Raw genomic sequence first — 24,820 nt, 5'->3', positions numbered from 1 at the left:
CATATTTTGACTGTATTTATAAATATACCAGATCAGAAATCTCATAAGCAACTTAACGCAGCTTTAGAGAAGTATGTGGTGGTTTTAGGCCTCCAGCATAAGATCCAAACTAAAGAAGCAGACTATAGATAGATCTCAGGATGCACTGATGTGAGAATTTTCTTTGTGGACACCTCTTTTAATGAACACATTCAGCTACTTTAAGTTGCACCAATTGCTTACACAGGTGTGCAAATGCACACACACTCACACAGCTTGTCTAGTCCTTGTAGAGAAATATTGCCAATAGAATAGGACTCTCTGGAGCAAATAAACAAGACCCTATCAGCCTAATGCCAAATGCTGCAGCATTGCTCCAAAATGTAGTAGAATAACTGCACTGGACAGTAGAGATGGTCACTTCAACCAAAGCAGGAGAACCTTTTTTTTTTAAACCCTTAAGAGACAATAATTGATCGGGTGTCCCAGTACTTTTGTCCATTAAATTAGCTTGACAAGATTTTATGTTGGAGACGAAAACAAACGTAATGCAGACACTAGCAGAGTAAGCTCCACAGTTATTGGTATTGGATATAAGAATCTGCCTAATTATCGTTTTCTGCCAAATCCGATATGATTCGAATATGTTTGTGCTTTTCTGTACCAAACATGTCTAGGCTTATAAATGTTCTCAAGGCTAGGTACGTGGTCAGAGAATTCATGGGTCATGTTGGCGATCCGTGCAATCAGTAAAATATGTGTGCTGCACATTACAGCTCTGTTTCTTAAATGTTCTGAAATGAAGGGGTGTATAATATGAAAGGAGCTTTAGTTAGGGCATACTTAGGTTGAACAGCAAGACCTACAGTGTGTCTGCTGTGTAGACACTACCATCCCCCACCTCCGTCCACCCTGACTTGGTCTCCTTTCATAACAACCAGTGGATTTAAAGTTCAGAGTCACTTACTGGCAAACCTAGTTTATGTATGGATATAGCCCTCATTTAGCAATCTCTACTGCATTCATAAAAAGGAATCAGCTATACCAAATGAAAGCTTGAGCAACCCAGCCTTGCATATTTACTGCGTGTTGACTTAGGAGAAGTGGGCCAAACCAGGGAGATGCACATAGGAGGAAAGAATGCTGTAGCGTCACTTAGCGTCAGCGTGCAAAGGCAGTTTAATGGCGTAGCACATACCAGAATAGATTAGATCTGAGATGGCATTGAGGTCCTGTGCAGCACCCTCATTCTTGCTTTTTAAAACAGGGCAGCAAAACGTCCAGCATGTCGGTGGTGCATAGCATAAACAGATCAGCTTGTCTTTCCAAAGCTCTAGAAGCTACTAACACCTGTGCGATAAAGCCAGAGCATTGTCTGTAATCCAATCAACGAGTGTTTTCTAACAATTTACACCCCACTCAGCTCCATGCAGTGCTAATCAATTAATCCACTGGGCAAATCCCTCTATAAAAGTTGTCCTTGACAAATTAAGAAGCCGTGACATCCGGTCACTTTATTAAGTATGGCGTGCCAGATGTATGAACATGTGCTGGTCATGCCTCTTAATGCCTTTGAGATCAAGTCAAAAGTGAGGATGGAAGTTAGTTATGTAATATGTTAACCCTGTTAAAGTCTCAAAGTACACCACTCCCTTCCCGTCCATACAGTCCATTTATGGCTAATAAGCTGCGAAAAGTAGTCTGTTTCTCTACTGTGAATCCATTTCAATTGGATTTGCCATGGTGAGCCACAGATTCGCATTGGCAACTTCAGGGCCCAATAAATTTTATGCACAAAAACTTTGGTGGCTCAGTGGTTAGAGCTCTGGGCTATTGATGGCAGGGTTGTGGGTTTGATGCCCGGACTCAGCATGCTGCAACTTTTGGGCCCTTTGGCCAATCTCTGCACCCTCTCTGCTCCCCGGGCACCACAGCAATGGCTGCCCACCGCTCCGGGCAGTGTACTCACTGTCCACTGTGTGTATTTCACTGGTGCGTATGTGTGTGTTCACTGCACGGATGGGATAAAAGCGGAGGCCAATGGTAAATATGGTTGTCTTATGGTAAATATGCCTTGTCATTCGCATACACGACCAATAATGGATCAGCTTTGGCTCCACTGACCTCTAAAGAAGATCTGAAGATCCAAAGCAGAGGAAATGCTAATGTTAACCACGTCTGAGCACAAACGTTTCTTCCCCACTGACTCTAAATAATCGGATTAAACAGATTAACTGCAGACAGTCAGTATTATCATGTTTCCGTGATTTTACTCTTTATAGCATGCTGAGTTAGTCAGCATGCTAATCACTAATTTACCTTCTCCGCTGATAGGAGCTGTAGTCACAGTTTTATAGTAAAATGCAATGCACTCCACTGTACTGTAGCATGTATTTCATTATCTGGCATCAATCTGCTCATTTTTATATGTTAACAAGTTATTTTAGTTAGCATGCTAATCACTATGTTCGCTTCTCAGCTGAGTGGTGCTGAACATTTACAGTTAACGTAAATCACTCCATTGCCGGCAACCACAGCTGTTGTACGTTGTTTTATACTAAAACATATTATGACAGATTATGTCCACTTTTGTGTTATACGGTTTATGGTCCCTGCACTAGTGAGTCTGCTACTTGCTTAGTTAGCTCCAAGCTAAGCACAACTCCATACAGAGATCACCCCACTGCTGCTAACCATGGCGTTTCTCAGGATGTTTCTCTTGTGTCTTCTTCCCAGCATGCCTCTCTCTCGGCCAGTCGCTCAGAGAAGGGCTCGGCCTGGTCAAACCGTTCCCTTGGAGCTCGCTGCCGGAACTCCATCGCCTCCTGCTCAGACGAGCATCCCCACATTGGCAACTACCGCCTGCTCAAAACCATCGGCAAGGGCAACTTCGCCAAGGTCAAGCTGGCACGCCACATTTTGACTGGCAGAGAGGTAAGACTTGTGTATCTTGCTACTTTGCTGCCTTTGCAGGTTATCGTAGATTTTGGTTTGCTCCCTTCCACATGAAGTGGACTGGTTTTACTGCTTTAGAGGGATAATTTGGGCAAAAATGTGACATAATTTTCCTCTTACTTTGAATGTAGTGGATCTGCCAAGAAATGTGTTCATAGCTTGCTTCGTTAGTTTCGCCCTGGAGCTACAAGAAATTAAAGCTTATAGTTGCCAATTAGCATCATGCAAATACGTGTCACATACTTGCCTCAAACTAGTTTGAAGTAATCACAAATATGCCCTGCATATTTTAGTATTTACCCTGCTCCCAAACACATATGATCCAGCTAATCAGCTAATTAACAAGCCCTTCATGAGTTGATGGTAGTGTGTAGGAGCAGGGACCCACTAAACAGTGCAGGGCAGGGGGGCCTCCAGGACCAGGGTGTGGAACCACTGCTATATAGTCCTGTAAAGGGTTCCTCTATTGTACAACCTCCTTGAATGTGAACCCACCTTAATTGTTGTCTGTCTCTACTTTTATGGCTCTTTTTAAAGATAATTTGTATTTAATTACAATTCAGTGTTCAGAGCAGGGAAGCTGTAGTGACCCTTTAGGCCCTAGAGGATGTCCCTGATCCTGCCTTAGAAACCTGTAAAGTTTCAAAGCTATTTTTTTCCTCATTTGACCAAGAATGAGCACAAATGAATGATCAACTATATGGGGTGTGTTTAATTGCTGCAACTTTTACAGCAGTGTGAAATGTGACCTTTTTTATATGCAAGGTAGATGTTAATCCACAGTCCCTTCAAACCACTTATGGCCTGTTTTTATTCAATCTTCAGGTGGCAATAAAGATTATTGACAAAACCCAACTCAACCCAACCAGCCTACAAAAGGTAAGATTTCCAACTGACGTAAGAACCTTTTTTCTTCCTGTTCTTTATGCTTTCAAAAGTAGGATGTGCAGCTGAGAAGGAACCAGTGGTCTCCTATAGGATAAGAACGTAAGGAATGTAGAATGTATTGCAGTATATGTTGCAATAAGCCTTTGTCTTATATCACAAGGTCTGGATCAGAGGCTTTGTTGAGATGTTTTCTCAGACACTTACAGCATAAACTGCCTGTAAAAACATGAACTCTGACCTGGATATTGTGCCTGGAAGCCCCTTGATTTCAATGTGGTGTTGGTGTGATGGCTGTTTTAGACAATGCTGAGTGATGCAGTGCTGTTGTATTCAGAGCTATCAGAGTGCCGCATAGTTTGCATTGTTAATCTCTCCAGTTTGCATAAAATCTGGATAACCCCAGTGCATTGTCCATTGATCACTTTTACAGAAGCTAAATGGGGTAAATGTTAATCCACGGGTAAATGTCATTCCAGATAAAATGAGCGGCTCGATTGGAAAAAAGAGGGAAATATGTTTTGTACGCGTTTATCTTCTTAGTTTAAGCTTCAGTACTTACCTACAGTAAACCCACAGTGTATTCCACTCCAGCTCTGCGTTGACTGAATTTGTATAATAGGCATGCCGCTTAAGGCGACAGGTTTCTATAGAGGGTTGGCGAAGGTGCAGCTTAGGGATTTAAATACACATTCAGATCTCTGCCACAGCTGAACAGCAACTGTTCACAACAATACTCTCATTTATTCAGTGTTAAATATTCCTCTGCACAGGACCGAATGCTCTCGCCATCGACTGCTAATATCTGCTAATGCCCGCCGTCCTTCCAGCCACAGCACTGGAAACTCCTTGTTTATCATGTTGGACACCTTTTAAGCAAGCGTTTTCATTTGATCGGCATAACTGTAGTCTGACACAACAGTATGCGCTGGTACGAGAGAAAGAGCGCGTGAATTTCACACTTCTGATGTGTGAATTGCTGTTAGTGGCACTGATCATTCATACGCTGCTTTGTTGCCAAGGGAGGCTTTGGCTTTGCTGAGACTGGTCTCATGAAATGCTTAAAAGACTGTATGATGTGGTGAAAAAGTCACATTTTTTTGCAATGATGCAATGACACTACTATGACTACTGATACTGATACTTAGAGCTGCACGATATTGGAGGGAGAAAAAAATCTGCAATATTATTAAATGATATATCATATAAAATATATATTGCAATATTAAAAATACAGGAATTTTCACCAGAAGTCAGTGATCCAACATGGCATGATATTAATAATGTACTCCAGGTATCCAAGATCGGAGCAAAATGAATGATACTGGGCAGATATAATCTGCATCTGTACTGTTCTCATTTTCATGACAGATCTACCAGAGTTTCATTTATCAAGCAGCAAAGTTGTAGCGTGAAGTGTTTGATATAATTTGACGTTGCGCGTCCTGCGACGTGAGTATTGCGCATGTGCACGCTGCAGTGCCGATACTGAAGCAATGTACTGTGCAGCCCATCTCACACTGACTTTTCATGTTCCATTCGTAAAACTGTGAAAATTTCTATTACTGCTTTTGAGATTGTTAGTAATGTCTGTTTATGGCGCCTTACCAGCAGCACAGCGGTAAAATGAAGGCTTGAAAATGGAGGAGGCTTAAAATGGACCATAGCAGAATCATTAAAATATGCCTACATGGAATAACTGCATTATGGCAAAATTAGTGGTCTCACTTTATATGCATTATACGCTTATACACTTGAGCTTAATGTTAGGATTAGGATCAGGTTTAGGGGGAAGTGATTTGAATAGATACTTGTGTGAATGTTATTCACTTCAAGGATCTCCAAAGCATCTATACTGTCCAATAAGGTTTAATCAAACTATTCATGTTTGTGACTTGATTAGGGTTGCACAAAAATGACTAATTACTTAAAATCATGACCTTAAATTATTGCCTTTGGCGATTTTGGCACATCACTGAGCAAGAACAAGAAGAGTATGCCAACATTTCTCTAGAATGATGTGGGAGACTGATAAAGTCATACGGGAAATGATTACTTCAATTTATTGCTAGTAAGGGTGGTTCTACAAGATTCTACTGATTTAAAGGGTGTGCTTAGTTTTTCACACTTAGGTTTTTCATTTTTCATTTCATTTTTGTTAAATAATGGTGAATAGTGTAATTTCTCATGTGGTGGTGTTCATCTGAGGTTGTATTTACCTCATATGAAAAGGACCCGTTTTTTCTGGTACGTAAAACCATAGAATTTAAAGAGGGTGTCCTTTGTTTTTCACGTGACTATATAAACAGCCAACATATCTTTATATGCCTAACAATCTATAGGCATATGCTATAGATTATTAGGCTCTCTGTAAACTAAAGTAAGTTTAGATTTGAAAGGAAATCAGATTTTATTAGAGCATTTGTATATACACAAATGAGCCAAAACATTAAGACCAATTAAGTCTAATATGCTGATGGTCATCTATGTGGACCCAAAACAGCAAATTCTTACGAAATTACAATATTAAAGAATTGCAAGGGTTAGGGTAATTATTACATAAATGCTGCTGTTATAGCAGCAGCTTTCCAGTATACTATAAACCCAGTGTTTACATGTTCTCAGTACCTGTTATTGGTTATAAGTAGTATGTAAATATTTAAGAGGGATGGGCTTGTATTATGTTGTGGCTGCTGCAGGGTGGGACTGAGATCAGGGTGCTGTGTGAGCTGCAGAGATGTAGTTCAGTAGTGTTGCAGCAGTCTGGCCGCAGTCTCGTCAGCACTATCTCCCCTGAGCAGAATACACTAGGTGACACCTTCTGGCCTGCTTCTCCACTCTCTCTCCCTCTCTGTCCCTGCAGCTGATCACTCCTCCTGCCGCTCCCCGTTTTCTATCTCACTAACTTCCTTTCTCTTCCCTTCTCGTGCTTCCTTTCTTCTGCACCACTTGTTTTTTCCTCAAGGATTTCTCTTATCTTTTTATGATATTCTGCATTCTTTTTTTTTTCTCCAATAGATTTTTTTTGCAAATATTTCTTTGTTCATTATGGCCAAAACCTTTTTATTTTTACATGCTTCAGGCATGTTTTGACATGTTGACCCTTCTTCTGTTGCATCCCGGAATTCGTTTCCAGACTGACAATCCACATTATAATCTGTCTTGACTGTACAATGGAATCCTTAAATAAGTCAAGTCAAGTCAGATTTTATGTATAGCGTTTTTTAAAACTGTTGTTGTCACAAAGCAGCTTTATTAGTAATTAGTAAAAGATTAAAAAATGAATAACATAAAAACAGGAAAAATCAAAGATCCCCAGTGAGCAAGCCAACGGCGACGGTGGCAAGGAAAAACTTCCTCAGAGCTGGAGGAAGAAACCTTGGGAGTAACCAAGAATCACAAGGGGGACCCAACCCGTCGTCCTCTGATCAGAACTATTTATAAATTATTGATAGAACTTACCAAACCATCTATACTGTTGAACTGTTCTTATCATAATCATAATATAATAATCATGGTCTAGTATACCTTAATATAGTCATGGCAGTGATTGTAAGAGTAATGCGAGTAATGAGAATAGTTAATATTGGTAATATAAATAGTGGCAGATAAGTTAAGAGTCCAATAAATAAGCATTATTAAAGTCATAAACCTCAGATCATGAAAGACAGCGAATCAACAATAATTTCATTTCAATTATAGTGATGTAGCCCCCCTATTCAGTACACTGTTAAGCAAGCCATTTCTAACTCTTAGTGCTTTCATCAGCGTTTTCTGTTTTACCAATGCTGATAAAACAGTGACCTTTTTTTTGTTGCTCAGACGACCTGTCAATCAAGACTGTATCACTGACGGCATCCTTCTGCACACCCATGCTGAAACCAGAAGCTATTTAGCTAATGACTTATTTTAAACAAAGCATCTACCCCTACTGTGATCTACAGCCGTGTCCGAGCACAACATAAAGTAAATAAATTAGCTACAGGAACTTAGTAGGCACTTTTCTTTCAAGATTTATGCTTGGGCGGTCCCTTACCCACATGGCCACGGAACTAGACAGTACTCCTTTCCGTCAGTTAGTTAGTTAGGCTATGTCAGCCCCCTGTAACTGGCCCTGCAGTAGCGATTGGCGTAATCTTAGAAGTAGCATTAATCTGACACGACCACAGGGCTGGATGTGGGCCAGCAACTTCATTTTCTCGCCCTCTTTCTCTCTCTCTTTCTCCTAAGACCCTCACTTTAATCCCATTTAGGTGTGGAGGGGCCAAGCACAATCAGCTGACCATGGACTTTCCCAGCCATTGGGTTTCTGCTAGGCCTGGGAGACAAGACTATTACACACAGGGCAGGCAGGGGGTGATGCTGGTTTTGATGGGGCCTATCATAGGAGTGCTGCTTTAATAAAAAGGAGTCTTTGGGAGGCCGCCAGGGTGAGGAGCGATGGAGGGGGGTTGGGTATTCCTCATTCAAGTTCCTGCGGCCAGGAGCACTGTTCCAGACAGACGAACAATGGGGGTAGCTGGACCCGGAGGGGGTGGGGAAGGACCTCCAAGGGGCCGCGACATAGGAACCAGCTCCTGAGAAAGCAATCTATCTTTGTATTTGTGTGTGTGTGTGTGTGTGTGTGTTTGTGTGTGCCTAGTGTATATTCTAATTACAGAATATACACTGTATGTATACAGTTGTACAAGAACTGAATGAAAAACAATAGAAATTGTGCTCTAAAATATGCATAAGCAGAAAAATGCCATATTTGAGTTTTTCCTTTCGAGCCGGGGTCACCGTTTCATTGCAGGCAAGCAGGAGCACCTTGTATAACTACACGTTCATTAATTGGCTATCGATAAAAAATCTAGAACCAAACTTTTGTATTTTAGCTAGTTCAGAAGAAAACTACTACAAAATGAAACAAGCCACAGTTCTTTTAACTGCCTTTGTTTTTATTTTGCAAGAATTTATTCTGTTTTTTTATTCTGTTTTTACTACTTTTACTTTACTTTTTTTTTTGCTTTATTCAGATCTGTCAGTTCTTTTACATTGTGTGAATTTCACAATGAATAGGCAAATAGAAATGCTGCAAAATGACTTGGAATAAGGTCATGTACATTTAAAAAGAAGTTGTTTTTTGGAGAAGGAAGGATTTTGCATGACTGTGATGATATTTCACAATGCTTTTCACAACAATTTAAAACATGACTCAGGCAGTCAGGCTTTAGAAGCTGGGATTTAGTTTTAGGTCAGCTAGCGACTCTCCGCTTAATGTTCATTAGAGTGTTTCTTGGTAAGAACAAGAAGCATTGCCTGAATGTTGTGATATGATGTGATATATAGTTTTCATTTCCAGACTGTTGTTAAAAGCACATTTTGGACCGAAGGGTTGATTGCTGGTGAGTAGGCTGGTCACAACCAGAAAACAAAAAAGACTGGCAAAAATATTGATGATGTTCATTCTTGTATAAACAAGCTTGCAAGTGAACACAATTGACAATGTTGAGGTCAGCAAAAATGGCTGAGGTGATGTCTATATATTGTACGGTATATATCATGATCGGCATTATAGTGCTCAAGTAAAAAATGTCTCACTTTTAAAGCATAGTAGCTTTTCAAGAAGCAATGTCAGATTAAATGGTCTTACAGAGACTAAAACCTTTAGTGTATCAATATCAGAAAAAGGAAAACTAGAAAGCGATCTAGTGCTGCCTCTACTCAGTGTATATGAGAATATGAATGTAAATCTTGAGAGAATTAATTGGCCTGCTGGCTGTCTTCTGTCTCATCCTTATCTACATGAGTTACAATCTGGATGCCTGGAGGCTGGGTTCATATCTCCTCTGCTCTGTTTTAAGGAGTAGAAGGCCGGTGCAGGTCAAGCTATACAGCTTAATCGTAGGATTTATTTCAGACTATATTGGAAATATATACACATCATTTAGGACAGAATGCTCAGACATTTCTTCGAATTGTTTCTCAGAACCTGTTTCTCTGTTTTTTCCTGTTTCCTGATTCAAGGCCTCATCATGCAGGACTATTTGGTGCCATAATAGATAGTTGAGACAGATAATAATGCTTGACCTTATGGTTCAGACTGCACTACAAAACTGGAGTTCTTAATTATTCACTGGTCAGTGCACAGCTAAAGATTTTCTGTGTCAGTGACACTTTATGTTGTCACTACAGGAAATGTTCCTTGTGGTTTAGGCAAAGGGGCGGCACCTGTGTAGTGCTTGCAGGAGGCATGGCATGACGTAAAAAAGCATGCTGCAGAAATAGCATCCAGTTGCAAAAGAAAAAATGTCATTATCACACCCACTGTGAATTGTTCAGAAAGTCACCTCCTCTGGGTAAGGAAAGTTCAAGCATGTCTGGAAAGGGCTAATGATTATGTTACACATTTTTATATAAATAAAAAAAATATATATATAGGTGCTTTAAAGGGAAATACCACTTGGTTTCTTAAAGAACCATGTTTGTAGAAGAAATTTTACAACAAGTGATTGTTCTTTAGACCTTTAGAAGGTTCTTCACTCTCTCACACATTTATATTTCAATGTGGTTAGTCTATAGCAGGGGTAGGCTACAGGGACCGGAGTTAGAGCTGATTTCCCTGCTCTAACAGACCCACTGAACCTGGCAGTTAACAGGGGAGTTAAAGCAGGTGTGCTTGAGCAGGTAAAAGCACAAAACTGTGCAGGAATTCGGCCCTCCAGGACCAGAATTGCCCATCCCTGCTTAATGGCATCATTTGAAGAACCATTTAAAGCTCCTTTAAGCCTAAGAAGAGCTATACAATAGGTTATTGTGGGTTATGGGAGCAAATGTAAAGGAATAGTTAACTGACCGATCTAATTGACAGTTTCCTCATTTGGTGAAAAGATGTTTGGAGTGTGGAGTTTTGCCTTTAGGTTTGCAGAGGTAAGAGGCTGGCATCATTTAAGGCTTTGGGTGATGTAGAACTCTATTGCTTTTAGCTACATTAGTCTCGAAGCTCCAGTTTAAAACGTCTTGACTAATCAACATTTATTTGGAGTAAAGGGGGAAACTGTAAATGTGCTTTTCTGTGAACCCTTCCTTTAACCCGGGGGCTTACTGCTTCTATGAAAGCTCTGAAGTTCAGTCTGAAGATCAGTCACTGTGACACTCACTTGCTGTGAGAGCAATTGTTTCAGGTGCCAGATGCTGTGTTGCCTCTACTTCATGCAAAACACACCTCGCTATTTGCGTAACCCAGGAACAGCGGGAGACACTGGAGAAGGACTGGCTTTTGCTCAGCTCATGTGATCATGTTGCCTGTCTTTGATAGGCTGGAGTGAGTCTTACTGATGCAGTCAGGGTTTTGTTAATTAGCTTTAGTGCTGCACTGTAGACGATGCATCGCCTCATTACTGTGGGAATCCCCATCTGCATCACCCTGCTGATCCTATAGGCCATTAACTGTAGGGGAGCTTCGACACTAAGCGAACATGTCACTTCTATAGTATGGAAATTTATCATAGCCCCTGACGCGCACTCTTTCCGTGCTTGTCTGGCTCTGGAGGCTGGTGTGTGGGAGGGCGCGAACATTAATGTCTAGATGGTGCTTGGTGGGTCATAGAGGTGTAACATGCATTAATGCATCCTGACACAAAGGTGGCCGGAAATTCTGTGCCAAGTTTAAAATGTTAAAATTGATCCATAACAATGATCAAATACATATATGTAATATTTTATTAGTTTGCATTTATTATCTTGGACAAAATAAAATGGGCTATTTTCTAAAGTAAAAATGTTGCATGTTAACTACTCTACCAATTGTTAACTATATGCTAACTACTCTAGATATTGCTGTCCATATGCTTGATAATGTTATCTACCTGATGTTAGCTAGATATTAGCTGCTCTAGATGATGTTATTAAGCTTTTGGCATCATGCCTAATGCCAGTCATGGTCTAGAAGGGTATGAAGCCCCAAGCATTGAGCTAAGGGGTGCAGTAGAACCGTGTTCTCTGGAATAATGGTGATCCAATACATTTGGGATGAGTTGGGAAATAAAAAAGCAGAAATAACCACTAAAAACTCTAAAAACAAGAGTATTGATTTTGAAGCAAACAATAAATGGGCAGGTGTCTCAATACTTTTGTCCATGCAGTGTATGTTACTGGTCTAGCTGGTGTTACCTTGAGATATATATATATATATATATTGGAGAGGAAAATGATTACATACATCATTGTCATGCAAATAAGCTACTATGTTCTTATTCATAGAGGTAAGGTACAGTATAATCAATGATTATACTAAAGCAGATAAAGGTTAATCAGTGATTTCTTGTTTAATGAAGTAATCGAGCAACACCCTACGTTATACAGTCAGAGGTTTGCAAGTCTGGCACAAGAACTGGATTAAGTGGTGGGAGGTATAAGAGGGGGCACTGAGACAAAAACACAGCGCCTTGCTGGGCAAATGCGCGTGTCCAGTGCTGCCTGTGCGGTCACCCTCCGTCCACAATAGCAATGAAAGAGAAAGAGAGAGCAAGACAACTTTATAAGCAGCTTTGTGTAAATCCCTCACGCTAGTGGGAGAAGTAGTGAGGGGGGAAAACGAGCTTGGGACTTGATTAGCACTGCCTAGCTGTGAGTTTGGGGGGGAAGCAGTTGTTGTCAGCGAGAGGACGGGATGGGGGGTGGGTAGGTGGTGTCCTCCCCTGCCCCCTGCTCTCCCTCAGCTAATGTTGTCTAATGAGAGTGAGAGAAAGAGGGAGCGACAGAGGGAGGAGTGACAGGTTTACCAGCGGCCCCGAGGGACAACGGAGCGAGAGAGAGAGCGCGCACAGGCTGAGAACGGGGCTGGCCTTAATACCAGGTGGCCATGACAACAGTGACGTTGGGAAACGAACCGGGAAGTTCTATCCGAGAGAGAGAGAGAGAGAGAAATTGAGAGAGAGAGAGACCGGGTGTGTGAATGAGTCTGAACATAAAAGCTCAACTGAACAGCAGAATTAATTCTGACTGATTTTAATAAAACTAAATGAAGCGTTAATCAGTCCTTTTTTTAAATGCTAAAAATAGTAAGTGCATTAACGTTGCATGCATAACTTAAATTGGAATGAATATAATCAATAAATGCAAAACATTAAATGCCCAAAAGTTTGTGGACACCCTTTTTTTTGTTAGTGTTGCACACAGCTTGTATTAACCTCCATAGAAAAGCACTGTTAATAAAATGGAGCTTCACATGAGTCCAAGGCCACCATGCCCAGTGCAAAACATTGGTTAAAGGATAAAGGAAACTTTGTCACTCACATCACATGTGGTACATGGGGTGGGACGAAAAATAATCTCAAGATCTCAAGGTCCCAGTTGCACCCAAACAGCAATTATTGAATAAATAAAATAATAGAATATAAAAGGAGTAGACATAAATATGAAACATGGGAAAAGTAATGAAATAAAAAAAAAAGGTAGCAGCAATATGATCACACTATGTGATAAGAGTGTAGCAGTATGAATGAATAGGTCATGGTAACATAATAAAGTGTTAGAGGAGTGTAAAACCCCCAGCGATGAGCTGTAGAGCAAGCAATTTGTGTATTGAGTGTGTTAATAAAGGAAATACTGACGGTAAAGATATGTATTCTTAACATAGTGTACATGACTAATACTACTAAAATGTTGTAAAATCAAGCTACTATAAACTGAAGTCTAGTAGGTTCATGTTCATTGTGGCACCACATGGCTTCCACAATCTCCTCCTCTGTAAGCTTAATTTATCATGTAACTCAAATTTATTATTCAGCACTTCCAGCTTTAGCTACAGCATATCATAAGGAGAAACATTAATTATTAGACTGTGATCAATGCAGTTGCTTACGTTTAGCAGGCAGAAGACTGGGGTATTATAACAGAGGCCTCCACTTCAGATAAGCCAACAGAGCTAACCTACATCTTAAATATTCAGAGTTCTCTCACATCCTGTACAAATGTGGTAAAACTGGACATTTAGAGTCTATTGTCCATTCATGAAACCATCTGGAAAATGAAATAAATCATAAAAAAATGTCCTGGAAATATTAGTTCACATCCCTGATACAACATATTAAGCGGTCTTGAACATGAATGCTGTTTTAAGACGTAAAGGTCTTATCTGTCAGGATTCCCTGTAATTTGAGATTCATTAAACCAGTTAAACAGTTGTTATCAAATCGACTCAATGGGAGGTCAGAAAGGCAGAAATGCAGAAAGAGAGAAAGGTAGAGAGCGCTATAGCAGACAGGCTTATGTGATTATTATCTTTAGAGCTCAGGTGAACAGCTGATGCGCTTGCCTCTGCAATTCAATTAGAGCCTGTCCCAAGGGGACAGCTTGTGATTGTGTGTTTATGTACATGCTTTTTGGGGGATTGAGTGTTTTCAGTGTCCTACAGTCTGAGGTCATGTGGATGGGGATGCTTTGAGTTAGCATTGGCATCACATGACCCAACCTAAGTGCAGGGCTGCTCTGTGTATGGAAGTGTCGTGCCGTTGCAGCCTTGGTAAGGGTTTTGCATGTGGACATCTCCTGCTGCTCACTCTGCCGTAAGGCCCGGCTGTAATCCTCTCAACATTAACAGCAACATTATGTAATATACCTACCTGTCTTTCGCGGCAGTGTTTGTTTGTGTGTGTGTGTGTGTGTGTGTTCTCGTGTTTGTGTGCGTGTGTGTGAGCCATACGGGCGTGACATAAACAGCTTAGCGAGCTGAGGCCAGTGTTTTGTGCGAGTATGCACAGTATGTTCAGTGGAAAGCTTTGACGCTGAGAGGTTAAGTTAAGGTTAACCAGCAGCTCAGATGGAGCTCAGAAATTGCAAAAACTGATATGACTGAAAAACAGTCACCGAATAAGCATAACCAACTGTGCAATGATGGCGGATGTGATTTAAAAGCGTGTGCTTAGAAATAACAATATTGGCGCTGTCACGCAAAAACCATATATCTGCATTTCTGCCACTTTTTGACATAATGTGAATCTAGCAGTTTATATATCCTGATTTAATAGACCAATAGAAATGCTTTAGAATACAGTCTTTTAATATTGACTTTCCTTGATAGTTATGAAGGGTTGTTCCTTCTGTCTTTAAATTGCTGTTTTGGAGATATAAGGTTTGGATCTGACTGTGGCTGAAATATTAATTGTATAATTTCATTCATAATTTTTTTTAATGATCTATTACAGTATCAGATGATATTTAGGTTATATAACTCTATATGAAAGGCTGCCCTACAATAACATATTAAGACTATTTTATTCTATTTTCTAAATGTAAGATTAAGCATTGAATGTAATGCCGCTAAAGCACAAAAACGGGAAGGAGCTGTTATGCGATTGGCTTTACAGACAGATTCAGTAGGAATTCTGATCCTTTTACAGACTACTGAAAGATACAGAAGGACTGCTTCACAGGAAAAATTCACAGGAACAACTAGAATCCATGCACCACAATGTGTGAGAGTTTACGGAGAAGTAAAGTCACGCACAGGTGGTGATGGTGGTGGTTGGGGGGGGTGAAACAAGCCCACCATAGTTTGCATGCTAAGTTCGATTGAAAGGGAAAGCCAACATTATGACCTGGATGAACCAGTCTGCTAAACCGGCCTGAAAACAGTCAAAACTCGACTTTGTGCTTGTATTAACCTCCATAGAAAAGCACTGTTAATAAAATGGAGCTTCACATGAGTCCAAGGCCACCATGCCCAGTGCAAAACATTGGTTAAAGGATAAAGGAAACTTTGTCACTCACATCACATGTGGTACATAGGGTGGGACGAAAAAAAATCTCAAGATCTCAAGGTCCCAGTTGCACCCAAACAGCAATTATTGAATAAATAAAATAATAGAATGTAAAAGGAGTAGACATAAATATGAAACATGGGAAAAGTAATGAAATAAAAAAAAAAGGTAGCAGCAATATGATCACACTATGTGATAAGAGTGTAGCAGTATGAATGAATAGGTCATGGTAACTTAATAAAGTGTTAGAGGAGTGTAAAACCCCCAGCGATGAGCTGTAGAGCAAGCAATTTGTGTATTGAGTGTGTTAATAAAGGAAATACTGACGGTAAAGATATGTATTCTTAACATAGTGTACATGACTAATACTACTAAAACAGTCACAGCTCACAGGTATGAGGTTTAGTCCTCTAAATGTGTACAATTTGAGCCTCAGTTACTTTTGTACTGTTTTGTTGTTTGTTTGTTTTTTACCTTGAGCAGATAATCACTTGTTTCATTCCAGGTTTGGCTGTTATGCCCACATATATTACATCAATTTTTTATGTTCCACTGAAACTCAGTTCCACACAGCAGGCTATAAACTGTTCTATTACCATTTCAGAATGCTCCTCACTGTGGCAGGATGTGAATAATGCCTGCTAGAAAACAGTGGTAAAAACAAAGGATCGGAACTGGATCGGACTTGAAACAGCCATAACTTTAAAATATGCCTGAACCACTAATCATCTTATTTTTATAATGCAACTGTAACCTGGTCACTGTTTTATCCTGCTCATAACTGCCACACAGCATAGTTACTTTCTGTTTGCATCCTTTGTTTTGTAATTGATTTTTTATTTTTGTAAAAGGTTGAGTGTAAACTTTATCAAAACCATTCAGGGACTTTGTATCTCATTTTGTTCCCCTCCCAAAATATAAAATAAAATGTGTTTGCTCGAATAAAATGTTACACATTAACATAGGTAAGAACTCTATGAATATCAAATAATTGTATTAATATTACTAATAATAACCTTAGCAAGAGGTGATAGTTTAAATGAATCGGTTTTAGATCAAGTTATTGATTTTCTTCTGCAAAGTAGTAGCAGTTTTTGCTCAATTGACTCTGGCTGTTCTACATGAATAATCTCAAGAAAGCCTTTGTAACAGTAAAGATGTAACACTTTGTAACATGTATTCTGTCACTAGTCAGTCCTGTACATTAGAATAGTATAGCAAATCAACTTCTAAGGGTGTGTTACAATAGATCATTGTGCTAGGTCTCTGTACTGTCTTACTAGCTTCACTGTAGAAGTGAATAGTTCTTTCTTTTGCACTAAAGAGTGTTCCGGACCCAGCTGTTGAAGCGAGTGTAGAGGATGATTACAATCTTTTATCTATCAGTGATGTAAATAAAGAGCAGGCCTGCTGCGATACCTGTTTTGTCAGGTTAGAGAGTGTGCTGGCGTAAGAAGGGGAATGAGTGCGTGTTTCCGGGGGGGACATGTCTTCAATCAGTCAGTATTTGGACAGACAAAGAGCTGCTATTTCAGGCCCAGAAAAAGCCTCGTCGTTGACTGGTCAGCGGGGAATTGCCGTTAACAGAGTAACGTAATCCAGGAGCAAGGCTTTGTGTCTGGAAAACCAGTTGTGTAGCGTTCAGAGCGGGAGCGCAGATGGAAAAGCAGTTGGCTGGTGAAGCGGCTCTGATCTTTAAAACAATGTCAGAGGAACTCGTGGAAAGTTCTGCTCCTTCGTGCTTTCAGAAGACATGGAAACAACAAAGCCATGTGGGGTGAAGCAGAACGGTAGAAGCATAAGCTAATGAGTTTTGTCCTCGTTTTTCTGAACGCTGTTTCCCTGCGTCCTCCTGGTTCCGGGAGAACAGTAATAGAGGATGACGCTTTGGGAGCCAATTTTTATGGGGACGTCTTATTCATTCATTTGTGATGGGCCTGACTGCTGTGTAGCTGTCTGCTGTGTAGTCAGAAACTCCTGGAGCCTGGCAGATCCTTGCGAACAGTGTTTTTAGCCCAAAGGTGGAAACATTGTGTTGGCTGTGAAAACAGACGCTGACCGAACAAATCTGAACTCCCCAAACCTGCAAAGTAAAGGCCTGACGCTCTCCAGAGGCTAAAGACACCACCTCTTTCTTCATCTCCTCAGTTCCTTTGGGAATATGTGGGTGTATGCTGCTGTCCAGGGTTGAGTGATTAGTGAGCTGGGGTTTGGGGGGCAGTCGACGGGATGGTAATGGTGGGGGGTTGTCTGTACACTGATTAAACATCAGTACATGTCGCATTATGAATGGTTCATTTACAGTCACCACCTGGACTCACTGCGTCTCGTTTTATTTCACATTGGTTTTTGGGTGGACTGCCCTCTGCAAACATTTGACCCCTCTATACCGGTGTATCACTATTGCTGTGACACAGTGGCATTAAAGCAGTAGTCTATTGAAAAATCAAACTAACATGACTTATCACTTACCCCAGGTCGAGCCGATTAGCCAAGACATGTTGCTAGGGACATGCTAGGCTAACACAGCTAACAAACAATGGATTTAGACTGTCACCAATTTCATTTTAGTAGATATATGCCAGTAAAACCTTTCATTTTGCACATCTAAATCTGTTTGTGTGGTTTAGCATACAGTATGACTGTCTTTAGTCTATAAAAAACAAAAATAAGCAATTTTTTACTTTTTTATGCAGTTTTACAATAGATTTTCACATTAATTTATACAAATCTTAGTTTGAATTTATGTAAATGAGGTTGGTAAGCAAAGTTAACTTAGCATCTCAAAAAAGTACATGGCAGATATCAGACTTGTCTTGGCTGATCACCAGCATCTGGGTGTGATTTGGTGTCATTATAAGACAAACCAACAAGATGTCAGAACTACAAGACCTTCTTGTAGCATAGAGTAGCAGCATTCGGCAAGTTCCCTAACTTTATGAATATACACTTAAATCTTATCTGATACCAAAATACTGTAATATACTATTATAGGATATTGTGATATAGTACTGGTTCTCCATGTTAACATTCCTGCAGCTAAGCTGCAGTGTCTAATATAACCTCCATCTTAACAGATAGTCTTTTCTGTCTTTGCTCATTTTGTTAGAAAAGCCAGTGTTGCAGTGTTGAATGCAGAAAGTGTGTTTTCTGAAGTTTCCTAATGTGTATACTTTTCTCCCGCAGCTCTTTCGAGAGGTACGGATAATGAAGGGCCTCAACCACCCAAATATAGGTGAGTCCTGTGTTTTTTAGGCAAATATTTACAGCTTAAACCACCATGAACCTTAAACCACTCCCTCCTCTTTCCATCCTTCAAGCTGCTGTCCTGGCTCAGGCTCTGGAGACTGCTTCAATTTATTGCCCCTGCAGTAGTGTGTGTGTGTGTGTGTGTGTGTGTGTGTGTGTTTGTAGAGTGTATGCCATTCTTCTCCAACAACACACTCTGCCACCATCCTCACTTTGCACACTCATCAGTCTTTTAGATGCAAACTGCTGTATAATATTTCAAAAGTCTATGTTTTTGTGGTGTCTCACGTTGCTATGGTAGTGTAAGAAGCAGAGCTACGATTCATGGTTCATGCTTATGTTCATAGTTACTGTTCACAGACCAGTGACTATGACCGTGGGTAAACGACTACACTGAATACACAAGACTACAGTCCAGGATTAGACACACCTGCCGCTGTGGCGCTGTGCTTTATTGACTGTCTGAGGCATCTTTCTCACACATCCTGATATTTTAACAGCGTTTTTCCTATTTTTGAAAACAACATTTAAAAAAAAAAAGACAGTCTTTAAACTGCTCACATCAGCATGTTATCCAGTAATTCCATAATACTTAAAAATACATTTGACATAAAATTTGATATCCAGCACCTTAAGAGGAACATTACGTTTCTGCATAGCGCCCAGAATACAGAGTGTGAAGCCAAAAGCAGAGGTATTTGTACCAACAACAAAAAAAGTTTCTAATAATCACATGATGTTGCAACTAACAAACCTTCATTATCTAATTAATCTTCCTTCAGACACTATTACATTTACATAGGCCTCTGGCAGAATACTCTTTTTCACAGAATGTGATTTTATTACTGTTTTCTGCCTTATTTATATTCAAGCTTATTTATATTTAGGCACACGATTAAGATCTCCTGGAAGATATTAAAGACTTTCCGATTTGCAAAATGAAAACTTAAAAATTTTTAAAAAAATGTTAATTTGATAAAAATTTAAACACATTTACATACTGTTGGAACTGCTATTGTCGTCTAGATATGAGAATTTTATCCTTGAAGAGATGTGAGAAATTGTTTTTTACAGATGTTCTAATTTAGAATCAGAATGGAGCGTTGGGGTTGTTTACGTGACCATAGCTATGCTGTCTATGAAACTCCAGGGCAGTCTTGATCAAGCTTAGGTTTTTTTGATGATGTTGTTTTTTCAAATCTGACTTAATAATGATCAAGTCATGTATGTCTTTGAGATTTAATATTTATACTCCATTAAGAAGAACTGAGTGCAATAAATTCTCATGCCCCTGCACTGTGGTATAATGAAGAAAGTAAATGCATGCTCAGAAAATGAATACAACCACCACCATGTACAACTTAACAGAGTGCTGCATTTTGCCCACCTACATGAAAACACAGGGATCTCTGTTTACAGAAACCTGATATGAAAAATTGCATTTTAATTTGGACCAAATACCAAAACACAAAGACCCAAACATGTTTTCGCAGATATCTGAATATATGTGAACAGGTCCTGATTCACCTTCTGATTTCTCTGTATTTTGTTTCTACAGTCCAGCTCTTTGAGGTGATTGAAACTGAGAAGACGCTGTACCTTATTATGGAGTATGCCAGTGGCGGTAAGGAAATGTTCTGTCTACACTATCTTAGAATGCAAATGCAAGCAAAATCAAGACTAACCTGATTTTTTGCTTAAGGGTAATCTCGTCACATACTTTTAAATGTCTGCTGCCTCAGATTTAGTGTTGACCTTCAGGTCAGTTACGGAACTACTACTACTTTCAACTAGCCTTCTTTCCTCCAACCTCACTTTTGGGGCTTCCTCCACAAACATGAACTGGCAAGCCCTCAAATGTGTGCAGAAATACAGCAGCGTCCCTTTATTATCTGTTTATCCCCTCCAGCTGTGGAACATACATGAACAAACATGCATTCAGACTGAGGAGTCCTCCCTCACTCACTCCCTGCACACACGTTCACATGCACATACAATACATGCATCTGTCACGTCAATCATCTCCTCTGCCCCGGGAGCAGCTCTTTAGCCTATTTCCTGCTCTTTAGCCAATCTCTATTCCACCTCCAGCATCACATCACACAGTGTCTTCCATGAGCCCGGACATGGCTCTGGGAGCAGCCCCCGCTCCAACCATTAAGGTTATTCTTAGTTACATGAAGCTTATTTTAACTCCAGCGTGTCTCACCCACTCTACTCTTCCACTCTTACTGCCGGCTTACGAGTCTGCTGCCAGCTTAGCAGCCCACACACTCACACTATAAGCCCAATCTGTCCTGGCTGAGACACGTGTGTGAACATGCTAACAAATCTTCCAACCGGCAAACTGTTCCTTCGTCCGTTCCTAAATCTCTTTATGGTCACTCGCTATCTAGCCCTTGCTTTTCTACTGGAGGAAGACACCCACTTTGACCACACATAAATGATACTCTTTACCCTGTCAAAGTGTATTTAGTGAATGAACACTGAATCTGTTGAGTATGTCTACAATATAGGTGCACTTTAGAAGCCTTATCCAGTATGCACTATGCACTGTCCTTAACTCTGTAAGAAATAACAATTTCCAAACATTCATTTACTGTTTTTATTTCTAAAGTAATTCTCTGTACTGCAGTTCTTATGAAAAGGGTCAATCGAAGCAGCTGTATTGAAGAACGTCAATTTTTCTTCACACTTCATTTCACATGTATTTAGCTGATCTGTTGCACAAAGACAAAGCCTAATGTGCCTAATACTCTGCTTACGCCTCTCTCCCTCTGTAACAGGTGAAGTGTTTGACTACCTCGTGGCCCATGGGAGAATGAAGGAAAAGGAGGCGCGAGCTAAATTTCGGCAGGTGAGAGCAATCCCCATAGTAATCTCCAAGGCCTGTCTTCACACTCCTGAACCATAGTCATATTTAGCCTGACTGTCTAAATATGTCTTGTCTTGATGGTGTATTATTTATAGAAAGTTGGTAATGTTAATGCTATTAACATAATGAGATTTTTTTTTATTATTCTATTGTCCTTTTTAGATTGTGTCTGCTGTTCACTACTGTCATCAGAAAAACATTGTTCACAGGGACCTGAAGGTAATTTTTGTTGTGTTCTTGGCAGTTCATTTGAGCATGTTGATGATAATGATGATAATAATAGCCCATTAAATGTTCTAGTTGACTGTTTTTTTAAGCATTTCCTTGATGTTAGTTCAAAGCCGGGTTTCTCCAAAATGGTTACTAGTTTTGTACTGGTTAGTTTTCAACAATAAAATATTTTATTTTATTCATTTTGGAGAATCCTCCGTTTCTAGAAACACATATGTGCAAGAGTCAACTCTTATTCAACTCCTTAATCAGAGATCAGAGACCCTACATTCAATTAAATTCAGACTTAAGACCCTGATTCACACCATACTTTATTACTAATTCTCCCTTCTCATTTATTTCTCTCTGTATCTTTCTGTCTCTGTCACCACCTCATGCTCAGGCGGAGAACCTCCTGCTCGATGCAGACTCCAACATCAAGATTGCGGACTTTGGCTTCAGTAACGAGTTCACACTGGGCAATAAGTTGGACACATTCTGTGGCAGCCCCCCTTATGCTGCCCCCGAACTCTTCCAGGGGAAGAAGTATGATGGTCCTGAGGTGGACATCTGGAGCTTGGGGGTCATCCTGTACACGCTGGTCAGCGGATCCCTACCCTTTGATGGGCAGAACCTCAAGGTCAGCAAGTTTGAGTATTTCTTGTTCTAATATTTGATCAGGTTCTTAGTCATTGTTTGACGTGGTTCCTCATGGTTTAATGGTTTGACGTGGTTCCTCATGGTTTAATGGTTTGACGTTTTTTGGGCCAGCAGGTGCTTTTGAGTTGCATTGATTGAACCCTGTTTGAGCGTCTGCTCAAACAGCTCATACAGCATCTTGCTGCTCTCCAGCACGTATTCTATTTCTGGAATTTTTCTTGAGGCTATGCAAAGCATTTTTGAGGCACATGTAGACACATTGTGCATGAACTGCTCTGCGCTTATCTGTTGTGTTAAATGTAATGTAGGTCAAGTGTGTTCTCTTTGTCTCTGAGCGCCGGAGGGACTTGTAGAGGCAGGCCTGGTCAGAAGGGGTGTTTAATAAAGGCTGGACTCTCTCTACTTTTTTTTTTTTTCCTCCATTAGGAGTTGCGTGAGCGAGTGTTAAGAGGAAAGTATCGAGTGCCATTCTACATGTCCACTGACTGCGAGGGCATCCTGCGTAGGTTCCTGGTGCTCAACCCCACCAAGCGCTGCACTCTAGAGGTTAGGAGGACTCACTGCAACTCGTAACTTCTAATGTTGTGCTAAATCTTTGACTGTACTTGATTCACTAGGTTTTCATGTCAGGTGTGAAAAGGACGCTTCCTGTGCTAGCGCTTCTACTCAGTAGTGTTGGATACTAAAGGCAACTCTTCTACACAAATGATTATCTTCTCAGTTGGCGATGTTCCTACATTAGTTTGTCAGAAAAATAGGTTTTCAGCAGTTCTGAATCAACTAACATCAGCTAGAGTAGTTAACATCTAGCTAACCTCACCTAGAATAGTTACAGCTGCACCATCTCTGCCCCCTCCTAAACAACCATGTCCCTGACAGTGTGCTCACATTAAAGAATTTGTAGAGTAGAAGAGTAAATTATTAAACATATTTACTCCCACAAATTAGCAAGTATCCCATTATTTGAATACTGTCATCTTGAATGGTTAATTAGTACACTTATTTCATGCTGTTGGTATTCAATTGGATTGCATCCCTGTTTTTCTAGTGTCTAACTTCCCTTTGTCTTTGTCTGGACCTCCTTTAGCAAATCATGAAGGATAAGTGGATGAATGTTGGATATGAGGGCGATGAGCTGAAACCACACGTAGAGCCTGTAGAAAACTACAATGATCCAGACCGGATAGGTGAGTGGTATTTATTGTTCTCTACTACCGATGCAACCACACCTGCTTCTGGAAATCTACCATGTTTTGTTCTAGCTCAGGCTTACACGGAATGCTTCTGACGATTTCTATTAGCATTAGGGTTCCACCATACCTGTAGTCCTTTGCCATATTTTATTTTAAGTCGTCTTGTTTTTGTAAAGTAAAGTTTCCTCTGCTTTTTTCTCAATACAGAGGTAATGATAGGCATGGGCTATTCCCGTGAGGAGATCAGGGAAGCTTTGACCACTCAGAAGTACAACGAGATCACTGCTACCTACCTGCTGCTGGGCCGCAAGAGTGAGGTGCGAAACCTGAAGTCAGACCTACACAAGCCGATTTTATGGCTACATTCAAAGTTGTTATTAATATTGTTATATAAATATTGTTGAACAAAACTCTCTTTCCATTTTTTTTTTCCTTCCCCTCCCTGATCTGTAGCTCATGGCCTCACTAGATATATAGCCAAGCTGACTAGCATGTGGGTCCACATGACTACCAGATTAGATCAAATAAAAAAAAAAAAGCAGAAGTCTTCAGTATTCAGTTTTTCTGGTGCAGCCCACCTCTCATCTGTCTACCTACACTCTTCATTTACATAGGATGGCAGTGATTCCAGGTCGAGCAGCTGTCTGTCTCTGGCACGAATGCGGCCCAGTCCTATAACCAATGGTACCAGTAAACATTCGTCCACCTCCACATCCAGCTCTGCCTCAGCCTCAACCCACAGCAAGACCCAACGCAGCGCCTCCACTTACCACCGCCAGAGGAGACATAGCGACTTCTGTAAGTCTACACTTCACTAGTTCATTTGCGTTAGCAAAACTGGGATGGTTGACCCTTAATGGCTCAGCAATTGCATGCTTGCTTAGTCAGAGACTGGTTGAGTACTTTCCAGACAATATTTAGGGTCGATGACACTAAAGACCCTATTCTAGCTTTGATGCATCTCCTGAATTGTAACATGCATATTCACTCATGTTATACAGTGTGAGGATTCTCCACTATGGCACATTTAAGAGCCTTTGTGTATATTATTAAAAGCGAGGAAACTAGTG

The 24,820-nt window shown here is 40.4% G+C and overlaps 1 protein-coding gene across 3 annotated transcripts in view; it reads left to right on the top strand.

The window, feature by feature from the left end:
• mark4b (MAP/microtubule affinity-regulating kinase 4b) overlaps positions 1 to 24,820 on the top strand; it is a 56,285-nt gene that overhangs the window by 13,495 nt on the left and 17,970 nt on the right. For all 3 annotated transcript variants that reach the window (XM_072692051.1, XM_072692053.1, XM_072692052.1), the window contains exons 2-12: positions 2,716 to 2,913; positions 3,760 to 3,813; positions 18,750 to 18,798; positions 20,371 to 20,436; positions 21,599 to 21,669; positions 21,850 to 21,906; positions 22,301 to 22,537; positions 22,984 to 23,103; positions 23,645 to 23,744; positions 23,958 to 24,067; positions 24,365 to 24,548. In XM_072692051.1, the coding sequence (XP_072548152.1) occupies positions 2,716 to 2,913; positions 3,760 to 3,813; positions 18,750 to 18,798; positions 20,371 to 20,436; positions 21,599 to 21,669; positions 21,850 to 21,906; positions 22,301 to 22,537; positions 22,984 to 23,103; positions 23,645 to 23,744; positions 23,958 to 24,067; positions 24,365 to 24,548 (1,246 nt within the window). The remainder of the gene's footprint in view (positions 1 to 2,715; positions 2,914 to 3,759; positions 3,814 to 18,749; positions 18,799 to 20,370; positions 20,437 to 21,598; positions 21,670 to 21,849; positions 21,907 to 22,300; positions 22,538 to 22,983; positions 23,104 to 23,644; positions 23,745 to 23,957; positions 24,068 to 24,364; positions 24,549 to 24,820) is intronic.

This window comes from Salminus brasiliensis, chromosome 11, assembly GCF_030463535.1.
Source record: "Salminus brasiliensis chromosome 11, fSalBra1.hap2, whole genome shotgun sequence".
NCBI lineage: Eukaryota > Metazoa > Chordata > Actinopteri > Characiformes > Bryconidae > Salminus > Salminus brasiliensis.
The sequence above is the reverse complement of the archived record's forward strand: the minus strand, read 5'-3'. Positions and strand labels throughout refer to the sequence as shown.